Source organism: Leucoraja erinacea, chromosome 5, assembly GCF_028641065.1.
Source record: "Leucoraja erinacea ecotype New England chromosome 5, Leri_hhj_1, whole genome shotgun sequence".
Taxonomy (NCBI): domain Eukaryota; kingdom Metazoa; phylum Chordata; class Chondrichthyes; order Rajiformes; family Rajidae; genus Leucoraja; species Leucoraja erinaceus.
The window spans coordinates 36,065,552-36,090,355 of record NC_073381.1 but is presented as its reverse complement, the minus strand read 5'-3'; the positions used below and the strand labels follow the sequence as shown (position 1 = coordinate 36,090,355).

The window sequence follows — 24,804 nt, the reverse complement described above, 5'->3', positions numbered from 1 at the left end:
TTATCATGTGAGATTTTCATATTAATATTTTCACAACCAACCCACATGCTTTTCCTCAGTCTTTTTTTATAATTTTTTTAATTTCAAAATAGACTTTATTCAGGTAATAAATATATGCAATACATGAACCGTACAACAATTTCATCCGACATTTTCGGAGGCTATACAAATTATTCAATACAGTCTACATACATTGCTCAAATTTATCCCCCACCCTTGCCACTCATGTGGCCAACTGCCGTGGGATCCATTCCCTTATTTTGAGGGACGTCTCCAGCACATCCTGCCCCCCTTTCCCCCCCCCCCCCCCCCCCCATGTCCAGCAGCGGAAGGACCCTAGACTGTGGTCCTCCCCCACTGAGCCTTGGCGTTGGCTGCACCGAGCATCAGTGCGTCCCTCAGCACGTACTCCTGCATCTGCAGCGGGTCAGTCGGCAACATTCCCCGAAGGAAATCTCGCTCCGCTGGATGGTGAACAGCGCTCGGGCAGACAAAAGAGCGTCTTTCACTGAGTTGCTGCCGTTCCAGCAGCACACGATGTCGGTCTCTGAATCCGTCCCTGGGTACAGTCCGTAAATCACAGAGTCCTCTGTGATGAAGCTGTTCGGAATAAACCGTGATGGGGACCTTTGCAGAACTCTCCAGACTCTCTTTGCGAATCCACCCTCTGCAAAGACGTGGGCAACCGTCTCCTGAGGACAGCGTGCGCTGGTGGTGAGGTTCTGATGGTGCAGGAAGGATCTGACTGGGAGGGCTCCCCTCACCGCCAGCCAAGCCAGGTCTTGGTGCTTGTTGGTGAGTTCTGGCGATGAGACATTTTGCCAGATAAGCTGGGTAGTCTGCTCTGGGAACCACGCCACCGGATCCATCGAGTCCTTTCCCTGTAGTGCCTGCAGGACGTTCCGTGCTGACCACTGCCCAATGGACTTGTGGTCAAAGGTGTTGGACCGGAAGAACCTTTCCACAAATGACGGATGGGGCAGCAATGTCCAGCTGACTGGCACATTGCATGGCATCTGCGCCAGGCCCATCCTTCACAATGCCGGGGATAGGTAGAACCTCAGCAGGTAGTGACACTTGGTGCCCACGTGCCTTGGCTCTACGCTCCGCCTGATGCAGCCACACACGAATGTGGCCATCACGGTGAGGGCGATGTTGGGCACGCTTTTACCCCCGTTGTCTGCTGACTTGTCCATTGTGGCCCGTCGCACCTGGTCCATCCTCGACCCCCAGATGAAAGGTAAAACAGCCCGGGTGATCCCCATGGCGTAGGAGGGAGGGACAGGCCACACTTGCGTCAAGTACAGCCGTCCCGAGAGCACCTCACACCTGATGACCAAATTGTTCCCCGTTATAGATCCCCGTTGCTTCCACAGCTCCAGCTTCTTTCCCACCTTGGCTATCCGCTCCAGCCAATTCTTGACACATGCCTCGCCCCTCCAAACCAGATCCCCAGCACCTTCAAGAAGTCAGGCTTGATGGTGAAGGGGATGGAAGATCGGTCGGGCCAGTTGCCAAAGAGCGTGGCCTCGCTCTTCCTGCGGTTCACCCTGGCTCCCGTGGCCGACTCAAACTGGTCGCAGATGCTGATCAATCTGCGGATTGACCCTGGATCTGAGCAGAAGGCGGTGACATCATCCATGTACAGGGAGGTTTTGACCTGAATGCCCCCACTACCTGGCAATGTTACTCTTCTTATGCCCGCGTCCTTCCTGATGGACTCGGCAAAAGGTTCAATTCAACAGATGAACAAGATAGGGGAGAGAGGGCAACCCTGCCTGACTCCAGACCTGACGGGGAAGCTGTCTGATTCCCACCCATTGATTTAGACTGCACTACAGATATTGGTGTAGAGCAGTTGCATCCAATTTCTGATTCCCTCCCCAAATCCCATTTGGAGAGCACGTCCCTCATGTGCGTACATGTGCGATATCCTGTCGAAGGCTTTCTCCTGGTCCAAGCTGACCAGGCAGGCATCCACCCGTCTGTCCTGCTCATAGGCAATGGTATCTCTCAGCAGTGCCAGGCTGTCTGAGAGTTTCCTGCCAGGTACAGCACAGGTTTGGTCTGGGTGGATCACTCGTCCCAGGGCAGACTTGACCCGGTTGGCGATGGTCTTAGACAGAATCTTATAATCAGCATTCAACAATGTGATGGGTCTCCAATTCCTTATATCCTTCATCTCCCCCTTCTGCTTGTAGATTAGGGTGATGCTGCCCTTCCTCATGGAGTCTGACATGCTGCCGGCTAGAAGCACGTCCTCGCAGTCGGTTGCATTTGTTAACAACCTCTGCTGCTTGCTGATGGATTTCTATTACCTGTTCAGATAACTTGACAGTGTCACACTTTTCTGTCACAGAAGCCGCAACTTTCCCATTAATCCATGATTAAGTTTTTATGTTTGGGGCCATAAAGTTACTGCACCAATTTGGTTCCAGATTCCCTTTCGTCTTTTTATGAAATTTGTGATTTGGAGGTTTAATGCCATTATTAATGTAAATTAAATTATTCATAATATGCACTCTCCTGTGCAGAAGTAATGTTCTTACATTATCTAGCCTCTGTTTGCATTCTCTGTTCTTTGCATTACCATTCACACTGCCCTCACCTCCATGCTCAGAAACGCACCCTCCTCTCGCATCCTTTTGACTCATTAATTCTTTTCCACTTCCCAAAGTACCCATTACTTTACATCCATGCTTTCCTTATGCTTTTCCCGCCCCGTCTTGCTGCACTCCTGCTAGTATTCCTCTCTTCCACTCCTTCCATGGACATCACCATAAAGGGCCTGTCCCACGAGCATGCGACTCCATGCAGCAAGCGCGACCTAACGTGGTCACTTGAGCGATACGGCCTCGCGGGGCCGGTCCCACTTCGATCGCCGGAGCCGTAGAGTTGTGAGTTGTGCTGAGCTGGTCGCGACATCGCGCGGGGCTCCGAAAAACTGACAGTGTTCAAAAATTCCGCGCGGCAGCAGCCTGCCGGCCCACAGCCGCATTGAGGCCATACGCACCGTCTCGAAGCTGTACGCACCATCTCGAAGCTGTACGCACCGTCTCGAAGCTGTACGCACCGTCTCGAAGCTGTACGCACCGTCTCGAAGCTGTACGCACCGTCTCGAAGCTGTACGCACCGTATCGAAGCCGTACATCACGCGCGAGCTTCCCGCGGACTTCGCTCTCACTTCACATCACTCACTCGACCTCCGCGCGGCACCTGCTTCTGGTTTGGTCGCGCTCGCCGCATGCAGTCGCGCTCGCCGCATGCAGTCGCATGCTGGTGGGACCGGCCCTGTAGGGGAATCACTTGACCCCCGCGCGGCCCCCGCTTCCGGTTTGGTCGCGCTTGTCGCATGCTCGTGGGACAGACCCTTTATTCCAGTAAGTTCATGCTCTCTCACCTTTCTTGACCTGAAAACTGAATTTGTTCTTATTTCTCCCATGTGCAACTATAAGAGCATAACTGATCAGAATAAAATGAATCCATTTTTATTTTGCTTATTTATCAAATGCATACTTTCAAGTGAGTCCTAATGCACTCACAGTACACACCGAAATGCATTGCAGGTTAGCGCAATTGAATATGGAAATAGTTAATTATACAAAATTCGAACTATTTGTCGATTGTGTGGTTATTGATCAAAGTACAGGTCTACATATTGAAATATGTACACGTAGCTTGTATAAAAATCAAGACCTGAGACAAACGGCAACAAGTAACTCAACAATGCGAATCAATTATTTTATCAAATGATAAACTGCTTGAAATAATAGTTGCGGATTGATGTGAATAGTTCATTTCAGTGATACGCCTTTTTATTAATGTCCTTAATAGGGTTGATAAATTAAATTCTACCCTTTAAAACTTGAGTAACCTAAAGTGATTTTCAAAGTAGGGGCATACATGGTCAAAGCTGTAATGGCCTTGAATGCAGAATTTTTATGCTATTCACTGCAGATTCAAGTGTACAAGTGATTCCCATACATGAATAATTCAGACATTTTAAATATATTGTTTCAAAAATGCGTTGTGACTAAATCCAAACAAAGCTAGGTACAACACTCCGTTCAGAAAGAGGGAATAATTATGTCAAGAATGCTCATGGAACAATGTGAAGCCAGTCAACCAACTGTGGTTCTTTGACAAAGGGATCCAAACCGATCCCACTGTCAATTCTCAGCTGGTATATTTTCGCTTTGTCTGCCTTAAGTATTTAACTACTGTTTTCCCCATAAAGGATGATATGGACTCCCCTCAACCACTGCATGTGGCCAGAAACTCAATCCTTAGATGGCCTTCTACGTAAAGACATTTCACCTAACTATCTGAATCTACCACTCCTTGTCAGTCTTTGAAAAAGAAAACAATTTCAGGTGCGGCAAATCTGATACAGAAACAGAAAATTCTGAAAACACTGATATCAGGCAGCCTTTGCGGAAATAGAAATAAATCCTTCTTTCTGCTCCCGACAAGTAGTCTTGCTGAATGTTTCCCCAACATTTTCAGTTTTATTTGTTGTAAATGTTCTCTCCATTTCCACTGCGAGGCTTTGGTAATTTTACAACAGCTGTTAGCCTTCTCTATTGCAGTGGAAATACTCGTGGCATCCTCTTTTTTTTTAATTACATCTTCTTTATGTGAGGGTAATGTGGAAAAGACTGCTTTTATCCTACATAGTCATAGAGTGATACAGTGTGGCCAACATGTCCCAGCTGCACTAGTCTCACCTGCTCGCATTTGGTCCAAATCCCGCCAAACCCGTCAACTATATCCTGAAGTAACTCAGCGGGACAGACAGCATCTCTGGAGAGGAGGAATGGGTGATGTTTCGGGTCGAGACCCTTCTTCATACCGATGTCAGGGGAGTGGGCGGGACAGAGATAGAATGTAGTCTGAGACAGTAAGACTGGTGGGAGAACTGGAAATGGGGAGGGAATGGAGAGATAGGGGGACAGCAAGGGTTATTTGAAATTAGGGAAGTCAATGTTCATTTGCATGAGGGGAGGGAGATGGGAAAGAAACTCAACAGCGATGGAAATTCAGAGGAAAGGAAGTTGAACCAGAGAAGAAGTTTGGCCAGTGGGATTGGAGAAGGGTGGAAGTAGCAGCTGATTGGTTATCTTGGTAATAAAGAAGCCTTGACATCTCAATATGTTGTTGGTCTGATGTTAGAAAAGACGGGGAAGAGGTCTAGACAAGAAATACAATTTTGAATAGAGAAAATAATCTGGGAGGCATCTTTGCATTCTGTAGCATCCTGACACAGAGGAGGATACGATAGCATTTCTGGAGTCCAGCCAGATGCTGCAATGAGCAGCTAAACTCATTGTCGAGACTATGTGTTCAACCCTTCAATTTACGAGAGAGTACTTGAGTGCGCATTCAAGGAAAGCAACCTAATTACAAAACCCTCCTTTTATCTATTCCAAGCCTGGGATTACCTGGGGTAATCCATGCTTGAAAGTCTCTTCAGGTTTAATGTCTCTTTCTAAATCGGGTCTGTTGTTTATTTAAAATTCTTCACATCTTTGAGCTACTGTATTTGCATGTTTCCCATTCAGTTTAACTTTGCGCGCCATACAATTAATGTAATTGAAGTTGGTTGAGAGTTTGAAAACAACGCATCCTCTCTATTTATCTATGTCCCATGTGTTTAATTTCTCCACAATATCAGACGAGCAAAAGGCTGCATGCATATTTTGTTATTATTTTGTCTTGATAATAGGGAGTACTTTCTTTTCAGCATGTGTCGGAATTGTTGGCTGTGGTCCGCCTGCCCTTCATTCATCCAAGCTATCTGCTAAATGTTGTTGACAATGAGGAATTGATAAAGTCCTCAGAGGCTTGCCGAGACTTAGTCAATGAAGCAAAACGGTATCACATGTTGCCACATGCACGGCAGGAGATGCAGACGCCTCGAACACGGCCAAGGCTATCTGCAGGTAGGGTTTTATATCATTCTCTACCCTGGAAATGAACTGTGGTAGAGTTTGGATTTGTCGTATTGATTTATTGTTGTCATGTGGACTGAGCTACACTGTAAAACCTTGTTTTGCATGCTACCCAGGCAAACCGTACCATACGCGAGTATAACAGGTAGTGCAAAAGAGAAAACAGAGTTCAGAATATAGTGTTGCAGCGACAGAGAAAGTGCAGTTGAAAAAGTGCAAGGGTTGCAACAAAGCATGTGAGAGGTCCAATCGAGACACTGATAACAACAGGGAAGAAGCTGATCTTGAATCTGGCGGTACGTGCTTTCAAGCTTTTGCATCTGCCTGCCAGAGAGGGGAGACTATCTTGTAGTATTTATTTGTAGACAAAATATTCACATTTTCGATCTGATTCCTTTTAGCAAGTTACTTATTGCTATTTACTGAAGTTATTGCTTCACAATCGGCAGTCATGTTTAAACTCGTATGAATGAATAAGTTTAGTGGCCAAGTATTCACATACAAGGAATTTACCTTGGTGCTCCGCCCGCAAGTGACAACATGACATACAATGACAGTTAGGAATGAAACATAAAACATTAAACATTAATAATAAAACAATATTGATTAAACATGTAAATTAAATAAAATGCCAGAGCAAAAGGAAGCTACAGATTTTTGGTTATTGAGTAGAGCTACTACTGGTGGGGGGAAAAAAGCTGTTTTTATGTTTGGCTGTGGCAGTTTTGACAGTCCAGTCGCCTTCCAGAGGGCAGTGATTCAAAGAGTTTGTGGCCAGGGTGAGAGGGGTCAGAGATTATCTTCCCTGCTCGCTTCCTGGAGATTTCTGGCTTTTCTCTCTTCTGAAAAGCCTCTCCACCTCCTCTATTGTTATTGGTGATGATGGGAGATGGTGAGTAGTGGATGTGGCCGCAATCTTTTGCAGTCAGGCTGTATTTGGGTATTAAGTGGTGATTGCAGAGGGGTGGGAGGGAGAAGGTCCAGTCTTTTCAGACTGGAGTCTTGCTTTAAGTAGGTGTGAAGTGGTGATTGGGGAGGAGTGGGTGTAGAAGGGTCCAGTCTTTGCTGACTGGGGTCTGGCTGTTTTGGTTTGGGAGGGGGTACCAGGATTATGTTTCTGCTTGTCAAACCTGCAGTAGAACTCATTCATGTCGTTGGTGAGGTGGAAGATTGCAACCTTCACGTGGTCCGCCCTGTTTCGACGAATGCAATCAACCTGGCGTGCACAATCAGGTAAGATCAAATGGAACAAGTTGTCCTACAACTTTAGGCTGTGCACGCCATACGCAAGAAGAAGAAGATCGTTGGTCAGCTGAAGTCCAAAGAACGGGGGGCTTTCCTCTTATAGCTGGTGATTTCTTTGCAAGTCCTTCCAAACTGAAGAAGAGTCACTAGCTGAGAACTTGCTGCTCAACTTCTCAGAGTAACTTTCCTTGCCAGAGTAACCTCTGCAGAAACAAAAATTCACGTAAAAAATCAACTCGTCTAAAGGAAACCAAAGGCACCACCTGCCCATTAATATTGATCAGTACTCCATCATGTCAAAGACTTGGGTGTCAAAAGTAAAAAGGGCATTGAACGAACTCTGTGCAAGACCCAATATCAAAATGCCTTGATAATATCACAATAATTGAGTTGGGGATTCGACAGACCAGTGATGGTAAGGGAATTAACACAAGGAAAAATTACAGTTGACCCTGTCAATTTACCTGTTATAAATGCAACCAAGCTAGACCACCATGCATTCCTTTTGGAAATAAAGATCCAGCTTTGTGTCAAGGACATACCAGCAGCAGCAGAATTGTAGACATTCCCCATCTGTAATCGCTGCATGTAATCGCTGCATCATCTGCATGTAAAGGGTGTTCCTAAAGGTGCAAAAAAGCACTGGGCGCATGCTAAATAACAGATGCTGTACAGCATAGAGAGCATATAATTTCACATGCATCAGATCATAGCTCTTCAGCATTTATACATTCTGGCATGAATGGTGATGGACACTAGGATAGAGATAATGTATGGGTGTTCATTGGTTTGCATAGACTCTGTGGGTCAAAGGATCTGTTTCCACGCTGCATCTCTAAACTAAAGTAAATAAACAAGCAATAGGAGGAGGAGGCTGCAAGGACATTAGCATAAAAGGAAAGGCTGAAGTGTGTAATGTTAAGGCCTGGCTGAAGACTGCCAAGTTACATTTGTGCCATGTGTTTGGCAAGAACATATCCCAAAATGGAATCTGGTCAGTTGCCTCTGATATTCAACAAAATTATCATCATCAAGCTACCTCTATCAATATCCTTGATCACCATTAACCTTTACCTGTGGTACCTGTGGCCTATTCTGCTACTGCAAGTAAGAAATTCATTGTTCCATTGTCGGTATATGACAATCAAACACACTTGACTCTTTTGACCATTGATAAACTTAAACTGGCCCAGCGCCCTAAGTAGTGTGGCTGTAAGAGTGGACCAAGAAAGTTGTTAATCTGCAGCATATGACCTGACTACTGGTTATTAAACCTTTCTTCTCATCTACAGAATATTTCATGAGTAGAATGAAATGCTCAGGAGGTGCTGTTCCAACAACACTCGGGCCAAAGCAGACCATTTACCTTGCACCCAATGCACTGCCCTAAGCCTACTCTCATTCTCCACTCAGAAACTTGCATTAACAATTGTATACAAGCTGCAATGCAGTATCTCGTGCAAACTTCTTCTCGCAAAGCTACCACAAAGACAGCAAACATATAAGTACAACAACATTTACAACTCTTATATTATTTTGTTTGGAATGATATTTAATGGATCAATATACTGTTCCTACCAAGCAACACTTTAGAGCATGTTTTTAATGCATGGCTGCAGTCGTTCAAGATGGTGACTCAATACCACTTCGGGTTGGCTCTTTCCGAATGAACAAAAAATCTCAGTTTACCGATGAATTCCACAATCGCCAAAAAATTTACAATAAAATGGACATTTCCAAAGCAGTTATTTATTTTTATATATATATAGGAAATATATATATATATATACGCATATATATACGCATATATATATATACGCGTCAAGCATCAGCTTAATTGCAAAATGTATTTTAACCTAGCCTGAAGCAACAATTGTCTTTGCCAGCAAATTGAATAGCATTCAGAGCTGAAGTCCAGTGGTTTTGTTTTAAATGCATTTTGCACAGATTTGAATAGAATATCTGTGCAATCTCAGCCCAAAATTGAGGGTTGTCAGGTTTTTGTAGTTGTTACTTGCCAAACAACAACAGAGAGCCCTTATGGGGAAAAAAAAAATGTGCTTTCATATCTACTTTCAAAATCATTGTGCTTCGTGGAAATAATTCCATAAACACCTAAGAAATGCTTCCAGATGCCACAGCTGTATTCGTGGGGTAGAACATTTTGAACATGCAATTGGGTAGCATGAACATGCTTCAGAAATGTACTTTAATTGTAATCAAAATTTCCCAATTATCCATTATAAAATGGTACCAAAGATGAGCTGGTTCTTCTGTAACTCTGTTTATCATGGCTGCAGTGTGGATTGGTTGCATGCTTTCTCTGCAAATCCTGAAACTATCTCGCTGCAGGCGTTTCGGGTTTCACAGTTCTAGAGCCCACCTGATAGCTCAAGCAAGTGGTAATGACGTATTAATGAACATTGCCAGCAGTGCAGGTTATCTTGCAAGGACAGGCAGAGTACGTTCCTCCCTCGGCTAACATCTGTGTATGCCAGGTATTGTTCAGACAGCGGCCAGGAATTGGAACTGTGACCAATTTCATTCTCATTTCCTAGCACAGGGATGGCCAATTCAAATTAGTGTTTCTGATTGTCAACCAGCTATGTTTGTGGGGTGAATATTTTCCCTTATCCACCCATGGATCAACCCATTCAGATATTGGAAGAAACCCACATATTTCTTTTGTTCTGGTCTGCATTAATTTATTTCATAACTGCTGAAATAAAACCATCAATATATAAATTTAAATAACATGTACACTCTGACAATCAAATTAGCTCTTCAGATATTCTGACATTGCTCTTTAATTACTGTAACGGTTCTTCAATTTATGTTTATCTATTACATAATAAAACGGTCTGTACTTTATCCTACAATCTTACCTGAATTAATATGACTTGTATTCCTGCAGTTTTAAATGAACAAAGCCAGCCCTATAAATGCTCTCTGAAGGTTGCAGTTCAATGTTTAACAAAGGAAAATGGGACAGGAAAGGAAAATCATTAGAGGGTCTTTCATGGCCAATTTAAAAGAAACAAAGCAAATTACCCAGCAGAATTGAATAGCCTTGCTATGATGGCCATTCTGTACTGATACCATCCATAGAATTATAGAAACTTAGAAAATAGGTGCAGGAGGTGGCCATTCGGCACTTCGAGCCAGCACCGCCATTCATTGTGATCATGGCTGATCGTCCCCAATCAATAACCCGTGCCTGCCTTATCCCAATATCCCTGGACTCCACAAGCCCCAGGAGCTTTATCGAACTCTCTCTTAAATCCATCCAGTACTTAGCCTCCACTGCCCTCTGTGGCAGGGAATTCCATAAATTCACAACTCTATGGGTGAAATTTGTTTTTCTCACCTCAGTCTTAAATGATCTCCCCTTTATTCTAAGACTGACCCCTGGTTCTGGACTCGCCCAACATTGGGAACATTTTTCCTACATCTAGCTTGTCCAGTCCATTTATAATTTTATATGTTTCTATACAATAACCCCTCATCCTTCTAAACTCCAGTGAATACAAGCCTAGTCTTTTATATTTAAGAGGGAGTTAGATGTGGCCCTTGTGGCTAAAGGGATCAGGGGGTATGGAGAGAAGGCAGGTACAGGATACTGAGTTGGATGATCAGCCATGATCATATTGAATGGTGGTGCAGGCTCGAAGGGCCGAATGGCCTACTCCTGCACCTATTTTCTATGTTTCTATGTTTCAATCTTTCCTCATATGACAGTCCCGCCATCCCAGGGATCAATCTCGTGAACCTACGCTGCACTGCCTCAATCACAAGGATGTCCTTCCTCAAATTAGGAGACCAAAACTGTACCCAATACTCCAGATGTGGTCTCACCAGAGCCCTATACAACAGCAGAAGAACCTATTTACTCCTATACTGAAATCCTCTTGTTATTAAGGCCAACATTCCATTAGCTTTCTTCAGTGCCTGCTGTACCTGTAAGCCAACTTTCAGTGGCCGGTGTACAAGGACGCCCAGGTATCGCTCCAGCTTCCCCTTACCTAACCTAACCCCATTGAGATAATAATCTGCCCCCTTGTTTTTGCCGCCAAAGTGGATAACCTCACATTTATCTATATTATACTGCATCTGCCACGCATCTGCCCACTCACTCATCCTGTCCAGATCACCCTGCAGCCTCCTAACATCTTCTTCACAGTTCACACTGCCACCCAGCTTTGTGTCATCCGCAAACTTGCTAGTGTTGCTCCTAATTCCCTGATTCCAAATCATCACCCCTTCATCCATTTTACTTGTCACATCCTCTCTCTTGCTCCTTTCTTGAAAAGTGGGATAACATTAGATATCCTCCAATCCACAGGAACTGATCCTGAATCTATTGAACATTGGAAAATGATCTCTAATGCATCCACTATTTCTAGAGCCACCTCCCTGAGGACCCTGGGATGCAGACCATCAGGCCCAGGGGATTTATCATCCTTCAGTCCCATTAGCCTACCCAATACTATTTCTTGCCTAATGAAAATTTCTTTCAGTTCCTCTACCCCCTTAGATCCTCTGTCCTCCAGTACATCTGGGAGATTGTTTGTGTCTTCCTTAGTGAAGACAGATCCGAAGTACCTATTGAACGTTTTTGCCATTTCCTTGTTACCCATAATAATTTCACCCGTGTCTGCCTTCAAGGGACCCACATTTGACTTTGCTACTCTTTTTCCCTTAACATATCTAAAGAAGCTTTTACTGTCCTTCTTTATATTCCTGGCCAGCTTCCCTTCATACTTCATCTTTTCAGCCCGTATTGCCCGTTTTGTTTCCTTCTGTTGTCCTATGGAAGTTTCCCAATCCTCTGACTTCCGGCTACTCTTTGCTGTGTTATACATCTTTTCTTTTAGTTTTATTCTATCCCTAACTTCTCTTGTCAGCCACGGTTGCCTCCTACTCCCCTTAGAATCTTTCTTCCTTTTTGGAATGAAATGATCCTGCATCTTCTGGATTATGCCCAGAAATTCCTGCCATTGCTGTTCCACCATCATTCCTGCTAGGATCCCTTTCCAGTCTACTTTGGCCAGCTCCCCTCTCATGCCTTCATAGTCCCCTTTGTTCAACTGCATCACTGACACTTCCGATTTAACCTTCTCCTTCTCAAATTGCAGATTAAAACTAATCATATTATGATCACTACCTCCAAGCGGTTCCTTTACCTCGAGTTCTCTTATCATATCTGGTTCATTGGACAACACTAAATCCAGAATTGCCTTTTCTCTGGTCGGCTCCATTACAAGCTGCTCTAAGAATCCATCTCGGAGGCATTCTACAAACTCTCTTTCTTGGGGTCTGAAACAACCTGATTTTCCCAGTCTACCTGCATATTCAAATCCCCCATCACCACAGTGGCATTACCTTTGTTACATGCCAGTATTAACTCCTGCTGCAACTTACACCCTACATCCGGACTACTATTTGGGGGTCTGTAGATAACACCAATTAGTGTCTTCTTGCCTTTACAATTCCTCAACTCAATCCACAGTGACTCTACCTCGTCAGTCCCTATGTCTTCCCTCGCAAGGGACTGAATTCCCTCCCTCACAAGCAGAGCTCCCCCCCCCCCCCCCCTCCTCTGCCCACCTGCCTGTCTTTTCTATAGGAAGTATGACCCTGAATATTAAGTTCCCATGCCCGATCCTCCTGCAGCCACGTCTCAGTAATCCCCACAATGTCATATCTACAAACCACTAACTGAGCCTCAAGCTCATCTACTTTACTTCTTATACTTCGCGCATTCATATACAATATTTTTAATTCCTTACGCATCTCACCTTTCAGATAGATCCCTATTACACTTGACCATACTCTCCTATCCCTTTGTGAGCTTCCTTTCCCATTAATTCTGGGGTCATTAACCATCCCTTTACTCTCTTTCCCTTTAACTCCATCCTCGACTATCCCATTTGTCACCCCACCCCCATTATTCAGTTTAAAACCACCCGTGTAGAAGTGGCAAACCTGCCTGCCAGAATGCTGGTCCCTCACCTGTGAAGATGCAATCCGTCCCTTTTGTACAGATGGGTCTGTTTCCTCCCTCCCCCTGGCAATAACATGACAGGGCTCACAGTAGAGTAACTGTTTTGGGAGTTTAGTTTTGGGCAAATGGGCACACAATGGAAACATATGAATGATGGTTAATACTTGGTGAATGAGGAATTAAAGTGGGCCGACGGAGATGGGTAAGAATCAGTGGCAACTATATTATGGGATACAAACCAAAGGCTTCGATAAACAAAGTAAAAGGTGGGATGCTGCAGGTAGAAGAATAACAAGTAGCAGACAAAATACCAAAGTAAATAAATAGGTGATTAAATGAAAGTTGTCAGCTTGTCACAGAGACATGGTTGCTATTTGCAACGACTGAAACGTGCAATGTTTGTGTCCATTGAGCTTCCCTCTGAGATTTGTGGGTTCTACGAAGACTGAGGCCAATGTGATGGGTGGTTGGTTGGTTAATTGCCCACTGTAAATGCCCTTAGTATTTTGAGGGTTGGTTGGAGTTGTTGGAAACATGGGAGAGCAGGTTAGAGAGAAATTAAAGATAGACACAAAATGCTGGAGTAAATCAGCGGGACAGGCAGCATCTCTGGTGCGAAGGAGTGGGTGACTTTTCGGGTCGTGACCCATCTTCAAAAATAGCGTCAGGAGAAAGGGAAATGAGGGGAATAGATGGTGATGTAGAGAGATATAGAAAAAATGAAAGAAAGATATGCAATAAAGTAACGGTGATAAAGGAAACAGGCCTTTGATAGCTGTTTGCTTGAATTCAGTTGGGATTTAGGGTTGCTCTGAGCCAGCATAAATTCAGTGGTAGCCCAGATGTCAAAAGGAAATGCAGAAACATTAAGCTACAAAACATTTATAGAGTGTAAGTATTTGATTTAAAATGTATAGATCAAGAAAATACAATATTAATGAGCTGTGCTCTATACCCTCACACAGTATATTTAGATGTGTTAATCCCTTTAATTTAAATGGATTAACATCTGTCTAAAAATATCTCATGGAGGTTTGAAGCATGTACACTTTAAGCATTCATCTATGATTTTTAGTAATTGGGAAATTACTAAAGATTTTTCATTCTTCCTGTGTAAAGGATTATAGCTCTGAGAAAAGTAGTGAAAATTGGGTACCTATCAATCAGAAGTGCTTTGTTTTGAGTCTGACTTTCTTCTGTGTTGTTTTTAAGGTGTGGCCGAAGTAATTGTCCTGGTTGGTGGTCGACAGATGATTGGAATGAGTCAACAGCTCACAGCTGTCAACTGCTTTAACCCACAGAACAACAAATGGTACCCATTAGCCAGTCTGCCGTTCTATGACAGGGAGTTCTTCAGCGTTGTGAGTGCAGGAGACAACATCTATTTATCAGGTAAATGTTTCTGTTGCTTGTTTTATTTAATTTCACCATTTTTTATGTGTGTGCTTTTGTCAGCATTTAATTAAAACTCGGCAATATTGAAAGAAAGCAAATTATCTCTCGTGAAAACTTAGACTGAACAGCAATGAGCAAGTTCTCCAGTTAATATAAAAATGGGCTGTTCAGATCGTACGTACCTTTGCATGTACCATCTAAATGAAGTAAAGCTGGAATTTACCTTGCCGGGTAACCTTCTGGAACCATTAACAAAATTATATTGGAAATCTGATAATAAATGGTTTACTAATTTAAAAAGTAGTTCAGATTCAGATTTAGATTCAATTTTAATTGTCATTGTCAGTGTACAGTACAGAGACAACGAAATGCATTTAGCATCTCCCTTGAAGAGCGACATAGCAAACGATTTGAATTAAAAAAAAATAATAAGAAGAAAAATAATAAGTCCGGGGGGGGGGGTGATTGGCAGTCACCGAGGTACGTTGTTTAGTAGAGTGACAGCCGCCGGAAAGAAGCTAACCTGCTGGTTCGGCAACGGAGAGACCTGTAGCGCCTCCCTGATGGTAGGAGGGTAAACAGTCCATGGTTGGGGTGAGAGCAGTCCTTGGCGATGCTGAGCGCCCTCCGCAGACAGCGCTTGCTTTGGACTGTTCGAGAAACAGATCCATGCAAAATTTCTCTATAATACCAAACGATAAAAGATCAGCATGGAGAAACACACCTCTCGGGTACCTGGTAAATCTTTCCCTCCTCACCTTAAAATGATGTCCTTTGGTTCTTGATTTTATCTACTCTGGGGTAGAAGACTGTGCATTCACCCCATCTATCTCCCTCACAAGTTGAAATATTCCTTAAGTAGATTCATTTTTACCAAATCCAAACACACCACACCCCTATTTTAAATCTTGCTGATTGCAAATGACATCACCATCTTTAGTTGTCTTCATTTCTTTCCTCACTACTTTGGAAGCTACTTATCCATGCTATTTAGGCTAGGGACCAAGTGCTGGCAAACGTGATTAGTGTAGATAGTTACTTCATGGAGGGCATGGATAGGGTGGGTAGAAGAGCCTGTTTCTGTGCTGCATGATTTTAAAGGTGTATGAATAATCCATACTCAAACAAAGCTCTGATCCTAAATGACAAAAGGATAAAGGAGGATGCATCTTAAATCTCATGGAATATTAATTTGGCTTTGGACAAAAAATGAGCAATTTAATGTATGGACATTCTCTTAAATATAAGGTAGTTCAAGAAGCAGAATTAAATACATATGCTCCTTTATTGCACGGTGCTGATATCTAATTTCATCTCGCATACCTTTATGTAAAAAACAACTACACAAGACCTGCATCTTTAAACATTTGGCCGGGTTTTAGCTGGAACATGGTGTCCACAACTGAGTTGACACAACTATCCAATGTTTCTATCCTGGCCCCTCTCTGCTTTACATAGACTACTTACTATAGTCCAGTATAAGAACAAAGGGAAATGGGAATGAACCATTCAGCCCCCTCATGATTGACTAATTTATTCTCGCCTAGACAGGAATGGAAAACATATTTTGTCAGTGTTGCTCATGTCGGAAGAACCAAAAATAAAGCACAAAATCATACAAGTATCTTTCTTTTCTATTTAAACATACTTTTCACATAAGATATAATGAAATGGGCACTACTTCCAAGGTTAATGATAAAGTTTAACATGTAAAGGTTCATTCAACCTTTATTTATATTCACAATAGGCAGTTCACAACTATATTTGCAAATGTGGCGATGCCTCTGGAGTCCAAGGATAATAATATTAAAGTCAATCATATCCAATGCAAATAATTAACTTTTATTGCACAAAATGCTTGTGAGAGCCTTTATCACTTCAGAGCAGGATCCATCGGCATGCTTCAGCAGACGTTAATTGCTCATGTGGCGATGACACTAATACATATTCCATTGATTTCATCTGTTGGAAGAGAGTAGCGTTTCTCTTACTTGAGCCTGTAAATCATTGACATTCTCGGAGCTGTCAAAGCAAAAGACACACAACTGCAAAAGCATTGTAAATATTAGTAAACTATGTGATGTCATATTATTCATCATAAAATGAATATTTAGTTAAACAGTGATTGAACCAATTTCCTAACTGAAAACCATTGTAAACATGTGTTTCCTGAGCTAATAATATCCAAATACCCTTTCCTGCAGTGAGCATCCTGTTGACAATGTTATTTTCTGTCTTATCACAAACCACATCAAGGTAGTGCATTTAATTTCCAAAATCTAGCATTACCAGAATGAATGTTATCAATCAAGGCATTTATCAGTCCTGAAATTCTGGAGTTCTGGCAGATGAAATGTCTAATTAAAAACCCATGGGTGATTGGAACTAAGGGAAGAGGACAACTAAGAATTTGCACAGTTACTCTGCAATTGAGTTGGGGTAACTCAATGACAATATGATTATATACAAGGTGGGATGCTGCTGGTGGATCTTCCATTTATCCCTACCTATATCAAGGAAACCCTGCCTAGGTACTTGCACCAGCAGCAGGACTTTGAACGTAGCTGTGGCAGTGAGTGCTCAATAGCTTAACAATCTGTATTTTGTTTTTGTCGCTATGTGCCTGAATGAGGAATCTCAGCGAATAGCCAATGTCCTGTCACTCGGTTTTGAATTTGGTGATGAGTTTTGCAACCCGAGTTTATAAAATGAGTTACAAACTAAATGAAGCAAGAAGTGTAAGTATTTTATAGATTAGAAGAACAATACCTTATGGAGGATTGAAAGTATTTTTTATTATATATTTAGTGCTTATTGGAATTTGTGGACATAATATTTCTATAAATGTATTTTCATTTTCTTTCTGCAACTAAATGTCTTTCAAATTTCCGTTGTCTTGTGATACTAGGTGGCATGGAGTCTGGAGTCACCCTTGCTGACGTTTGGTGCTACATGTCCCTCCTGGATAACTGGAACCTGGTTTCACGAATGACCATCCCAAGGTGTCGACATAATAGCCTGGTGTACGATGGGAAAATTTACACCCTTGGTGGCATTGGTGCATCAGGAAACCTCAATCATGTGGAAAGGTAAATGGGGAATGAAAAGCTGACCTGAAAGTATAAATTGAATTTTCAATAAATGTAATGAGAAACAAAAGTGACAATGGATAAAATAATTTCTCACCTTACAAAACTTTAAATTCTGTGGGTAATATTGTTGAATTTGATATTTCCATACCAAAACGGGTTAAACTCAAACAAAAAGATGTTTTTCAGGAAATGTCTTCAGAAATATGCACGCCCATGAATTTGAATTTTTGACCCTACTGGATGCTAGTGGATAGGGAATTCCACGATTTATTCCAGGGATAGTAAAGCTAGAATGATTCAGATTTCGAAATTAGGATGTGCTTGGCTTTAACAGTTGGAGTATTCTGGAGATCACTATTTTGGGACAAGCTATTAAAGTTACATAAACGGATAAATTCAGTGTACATTATAGATAGTTACTGAAGCATCAATGCATCAGTGGTGGTGGGAGTCAATGTTGAGGATGGTGGTAGCCACTCTCACCTTATGCAGTTCTTTTGTCCATGTTTGGAATGAAGGTGCAATGAGATCCACAACTAAATATTCTCATGAAACCTAAATTGAAGATCAGTGAGTCTGCTGTTGACAAGTCTGCTGTCTGCCACTTGATGGCATTGCTAATGGCACCTTCCATACTTTTGCTGACAACTGTATGTCAATTGATGGGGTACTATTAAAGCAAATTAGATCTGTCACAATATTCTCAAAGTTTATCACCATTTTATTTTATTTGAAGTCCAATTAATTGAACTTCATCTTCCTTTCTTTCACTTACTATCCAAACTAAATCTGGAATATAATGCAATAGGTTTGTGATTAGTCTAAGCCATCTCATTGCATTCAAATTGTTCCTGAGAATTATGGCAGGTACCTATATATAGTTACTATTTTTTTTTTTTTAAATTGGCCAGCAATTTGTATTAAGGAAGTGACATCCTACTTCTAAAGGTAGAACCACAAATTACTGGCATTTAGTGCTCTTTCAATTGTTAATGACAACAACATCGCATATTTAAAGTCACTGTGAATTTAATTTAATTGCTGTATTTGAAATTTAATTTTGAATTCACCATAGCAAGTTAAGTCTAGGAATTATAATGTAACTACTCTTTTAATAATGTCGTGTTTCCTTTGAAAGCCAATCAAATATTTTGCAGAAAATAATTATTTATAGAAATGGCGTATCATGTCAGAATGTGAATAATTTCAAAAGATTACTTTCTCTCTCTCTCTCTCTCTCTCTCTCTCCCTCTCTCCCTCTCTCCCTCTCTCCCTCTCTCCCTCTCTCCCTCTCTCCCTCTCTCCCTCCCTCCCTCTCTCCCTCTTTCTCTCCCTCTCTCCCTCTCTCATTCCGTCTCCCTCCCTCCCTCTCTCCCTCTCCCTCTCTCCCTCACTCTCTCTCTCTCTCTCTCTTTTTTCTTTCTACTAACATCAAATTCATAGGCTTTACATTCCTCTTTTGCTCAATCCTTCCTCTATCTAATTTAGTCATGCAGCCAACTGCTGCATACATTTCTGCATGTTGATGAAAGACTGGATTATCCATTGCATTTTCAATAGAAGTGGTGCAAAAGTCTATTATAGAAATGCAGAAAATTAGATACCCAACTCCAGCCTAGATTTTGCTGCAGTTGGGTATTTAATAACCTGCTCATAATATTCTGGTTTAAGTTGACAGAGGTCTCTCTTCAGGTTGACCTCATTGTGACTTCAGTTATTGCAGATTGGTTCATAATTTACTGGTGGGAGTGAACAATTATAGATTCCAGAAATGTGCTGTATCTGTGAATTCCAGTGTACAATGGGCAATTTCCTGATACAAGAAGCATGTGTTAAGGATCTGTCTACTTTTGCAAAGGAATTGAAAAATCTCCCATGGCCAAGTTAATTGAACAACATTGATTTAAAATAAAAACCATACTGAGTATCTTATCATTAATGCCCTGCTATTTGTGGGACCTATTGTGTATAAGTTAACAGCATGTTTTCATGTATAAATTAACTAAATATGTCCACACATTACAATAATTACTATATATATATGGGATCCTTCATTAACTTCTTAAAATATAGAACATCTTGAGTTTGCTATCAATATATAAATGTCAGGTATTGTTTACTTTTGCAATCAAAGGGATAATGCCCTTTCAGAAAACATTTTTTCAATATGAACCTACTAATGTGAAAGCAATCTTTAATTAGCTACTAGACCAAGCCCCCTCCCCCAATGCAATAATCCACCACTCACCCATATGCGATGTTCAGTCAAAATGGCGATCCCGGCCCTGCAAGCCACCCCCAACTGTGCAGGCGCGGCTGAGGGGCCAGCACTGCGCAGGCGCGACTGCCATGATTAACTGCTTGCGCACGGAAACTGGGCACGTCAACCCTTGCCCAACGGCGTGGCAACCAAGCGCAGACCCCTTGGGCTCCCCTCCCCCAATGCAATATTCCACCACTCACCCATAGCCCCCAACTGTGCAGATACGGCTGACGGGTCCCCATTGTGACGCCAGAGATCCCCATTGTGACGCGAGTCAAAATGGCAATCTCAAAATAGCGTCAGACCCGGCAATCCTCTCCCAACTGCGCACGCATGGGTACCGGGCACGGCAACCCTCCCCCAACTACACAGGCACGGTCGGCAAGTGGGAGCGCGACTGCAACGTATATTAAAGTTTAAAATGTCAATAACTTATAAAATATAACATCAAACTGAATAAAACTTGCTACTGCATATAGCAGGACAATGGTGAGTAAGGTGGGCCTAAAATTGTAGCGCTGTCGTGTACCATTTTTGTGAAGTTTTGGGAACAAACAGACAAACAAGATGAGAGTTTTAGTAATATAGTAGATAGATTATACTCGTATCTTAGTTCAGCATTTATTGTCAAATTATATGCTAAACTCTGCCTGAGCAGTAGATACATCTTACACAACACATTACTCTGTGTTCTGACAAAAATCCCACCTAAGTTGTATATACAGTAAACCCTCGTTTTAACGGACTGCTTTATAAGGATTTCAGTTATAGTGGATGGACCTGAACACTCTGCCTCTGGCAAGGTGCACCAGCGAGCTCTTTTTCACCAGCTGCCACACGGTCCAATGACATGGCTGTTGCTGCAGTTCATGTTGTAGCCCCTGGCCGGCAGTGCTTTCTTTAGGCTGCTGTCAGTATCACCATGAGTCTCCCTTCGAGTTACTCCAGCACTTAGTTGTTTCACCTTAAAATTAGGTGCCAATGCCGCTGATCTGCTTCAGAGAGCCCTTTGTCACCAACTACCACAGCCTGGTTAAAGCAGCTACTGTTGCCGCTCACATTGTAGCCCCTGGTTGGCAGCTCTTTCTTCAGCCAGTGCCAATGACTTGGTCATCGTGGGGCACCCTCCTCTCTCACCAGCTGCTGCTTTTTCCTGCTAGCCGTCTCTTTCTCCACTCGGCCTCTTCCTTCTCCACCGAATTGCTGACATACTCCACCTAGGAAGATGTTGGTGATGCGGGGTAGATGGAGGAGGTGGTAGCGGTGGAGGAGGGAGCAATGGTGTGGACAAAGTGACGGGAGAAGAAGTCGGCAGTAGAGGGGGGGAGCAGCAAAGTAGACAAAACAAGAAGGAGGAGGATGGGCAGCAGTGGAGCGGGGAGTGGACAGAGTGATGGCCGACAGGAAGAAGCGGCATCTGGTGGGAGGAGAGGGGCCGCCCCATGGTGACTAAGTGGCCCTTGTGGCTAAGGGGATCAGAGGGTATGGAGAGAAGGCAGGTACGGGATAATGAGTTGGATGATCAGCCATGATCATATTGAATGGCGGTGCAGGCTCGAAGGGCCAAATGGCCTACTCCTGCACCTAATTTCTATGTTTCTAAGTCATTGGATACAAGGGGTACAGTGTGAGCTGCAACAACAGCTGCTTTAATTCCACTAAGCTTAGCATAAATCAATTGTTTTCATCAGTGATCAAAAGTTTGTGTATATAGATGAAATTATACAAAGATATTTGCAAATGTTTAAATGACCACGGATAGTACTGTTCTTGGCAGGTATTTTAGCTTTCTAGTTGAACGTTGACTGACGGTTTTTCATTGGATTGTGTGAAAACACACTAAAATGTGAATTTTGAACCTCTTTCTACAAATACCGGATGTCTCAGAGAGGTATTTAGTTTTACGTTTCCAGCAATTGCAGCATCTTACTATTGATTTCACATTAATTGGGTTGTGGATTGTGCTTGTGAGAATGACATGTTTATTTAAGATGGCAATTTCATATGAATTATTTTGTGGTTTTGCTCATTGCTAGCATATAAATGTTATAGGAGTCCATTTACAGGAAAGCAATGAACTGTGATGCATTATCTTTAAAGAAGTCACATTAATGAAGGTTGCTACTGAACATTTAGTTTTTTTACTTTACCCTTCATATAACACATTAACCAGGTAGCAGCATGCATCTCAGTATTTAATTTGGTTTAAGGTCATCATTGTATGATTTAATTAGGCATTGGTGATAATGTGGGTGAAGTAGAAAAACTATGGATGAAATGCTATTTTATTTTACATTTTGCAAATACAGTAATTCATAGATCAGAATCAATGCACTGAGAGAATATTGTATACAAATAATATCTTAAAGATACATGTTATACCGTTATTCTTCTCTAATATCCATTAATCTTTTCAACTAAATCAGAAGTGACATCCCTTTATTTTATTCACACAACAAATTACACTACTAATATAGTGTCGGTATAGCATTTCCTCGCTATGTAAATGTGGGCAAATGTGAATCCCTTACAGAGTGACTTGAAAATGTGGAATAAAGAAATGGTAGTGGATTTAAACAATCCCTTTGTCTCTGTCTTTACAGAAGAATAGTAAATGTGATCCCACTACTTGAGAACAGGAGAGTACAAGTACTGATTGGTCAGCCCAATGTCAATGTTAGGCAATCTAGTGAAAGATCTAATAATAATAATAAAATAATACGATTGAGCAGAGTTACCACGGATATATTCATGAATGTATTTCACATATGTGAAAGAAAAAATTCATGTATGGCAAATCTACTGGAACTCTGAGGGTGTGACTTGTAGAAACGATAGAGAAGAACCAGTGGATACAATGTATTTAGATTTTCATAGGAAGATAATCAATAGGAGTAAGAAGGTTGGGAGTAATGTACCAGATAGAGATGAGGAAATTGGTTATCACACAGCCAGGCATCAATGAACCTTAATGTGAGAGGAGTGTTGCACTGCACCAAGAGGGATGTGTTAAGCCTCCCAGAAGGCCGCAAAGAAGCCGGGTGCCGGTCTCTGGGTCAGCAGAGCCCTGCGGCCTGGGTCGGCGGCAAGTGGTGTTCTCTGGTTGTTTATTCTTGACAGTGGCCTCAATTTCCTCCTTGGTTAGGTTGTATATTTTTCCCATCTATTATTAGGCCCAAATAAACTGCATCTTCCTGCAAAAAGGCATATTTCACTGTTCTTGAGTTTAACCTGAATTTCTACAACCACTCAGAAATGTTCCTCCTCTGTAGCAGTTGCAACCACAGTATTGCACAGTAAAGTGTTGGACCACCATCTATATCTTGTCATAGTGGCCTGAAATATTTTGATCATAACTTCACTCTATAAGATGCTTGTTACATGAATCAAGTCACAAGGAAGAGGCTTGTATAAGAACAAAGCTAACAAGCACCACAAAGAAAAACACAACAGTCTAGAGCAAAACTCTGGATAATGTTATCCTTGATTGTCAGATAGACAGACAACATGGAGCTCTGTGATGTGGTGCCTCACTGTTGTACATGTCAACTGCTTGGTTGTGGTAGCCATATAGGCTCTGTGAACCCTCATAGTTTTTTCTATTTTGGGTATCACTCAATAACTTTGTTAAAGGGGTTCATGTTGACCTCCCCGTGGTGAGCCCTGTCAACTGATCTCAGTCAGGCAAACAACAACAAACAGAGACTGCAGCAGCATCGCAGCTTGGCGCCATGCACCCTTTTTAGGGCGGGCACCTACGGATGTCAAACCGGATGGCATCACCCTGCTGCAGACTTCTGCTGCCTCAAACGCAAGAAAAAGACTTTGTGAAATGTTACCTACAGGCTGAGCTGGTTCAACTCCTGCTGAACAGGAGTCTTCAATCAGTAGATATGGTGCTAGTGAACTTGGAGAAACAAATATTTGGACATATCCACATGTGGCTCTGGAAGCTTAACAAGATGTACTTGAAATTGTAATAATAATAATAATAATGTGATCATCCAATCCATTTAAACACTCTATTCCAATTGTTTTTGCATTCAACAACTGAGTTTTTAGATTTGCATGCTGAACTACACATTACACCTGACCTTCGGTTTTCAATGTTTATCCAAAATGTCTCCAGGTCTAGCACAACTTTTTGTCAATGGCAATTAGCTGATATCCATTTACTCCTCAGCTTATAGTTGAGCAGTCAGTAGCTACATCAATGCGAATATAATTGTACTGAACATTAACATTTGCTTTAATTTTAAAGTTGATGCCTTTTCAACTATTATAATGGCATATATATTTACTCAAGATTTTCCTGTTCTGTAGTGCGTGCAATCAAAATGTCATCTTGGAAACATAGTTGTTGAAAATTGTTCAATATTTTTCCATAGTGGCCTGAAATGTTCTGGTAATAAATTCACTCAATAAGGCACTTGTTCCATGAATTGGTGTTAATTGTTAGATAGAACCCAGAATTTGGGATTTGGGGGTTGACTGGCAGATTTGCTGGATTACTTGATGTAATTCTTATTCATTACCCAACCTGATTTCAATTTGCTTTTTAAAAGAATTTACACACTCGTAATAATCCAGTGAGCCAGGTAAGCTTATAGCGAGCACGGGAAACTAAACCCGGTGAGTTTAAAAGGAGTTTGTGTAAGAAGGAACTGCAGATGCTGGATTAAACCGAAGATAGACACAAAAAGCTGGAGTAACTCAGGGGGACAGGTAACGTCACCCATTCCTTCTCTGCAGAGATGCTGCTTGTCCAGCTGAGTTACTCCAGTTTTTTGTGTCTACCTTGAGTTTAAAAAGAGAATGAGAATGGAGTAAGTTTAAAGGGAGCACAGAGACAGG

At 42.1% G+C, this 24,804-nt stretch overlaps 1 protein-coding gene across 2 annotated transcripts in view; it reads left to right on the top strand.

The window, feature by feature from the left end:
* LOC129697127 (kelch-like protein 29) overlaps nucleotides 1-24,804 on the top strand; it is a 388,072-nt gene that overhangs the window by 324,900 nt on the left and 38,368 nt on the right. For both annotated transcript variants that reach the window (XM_055635374.1, XM_055635375.1), the window contains exons 8-10: nucleotides 5,744-5,942; nucleotides 14,413-14,592; nucleotides 17,504-17,684. In XM_055635374.1, coding sequence (XP_055491349.1) covers nucleotides 5,744-5,942; nucleotides 14,413-14,592; nucleotides 17,504-17,684 — 560 coding nt within the window. The remainder of the gene's footprint in view (nucleotides 1-5,743; nucleotides 5,943-14,412; nucleotides 14,593-17,503; nucleotides 17,685-24,804) is intronic.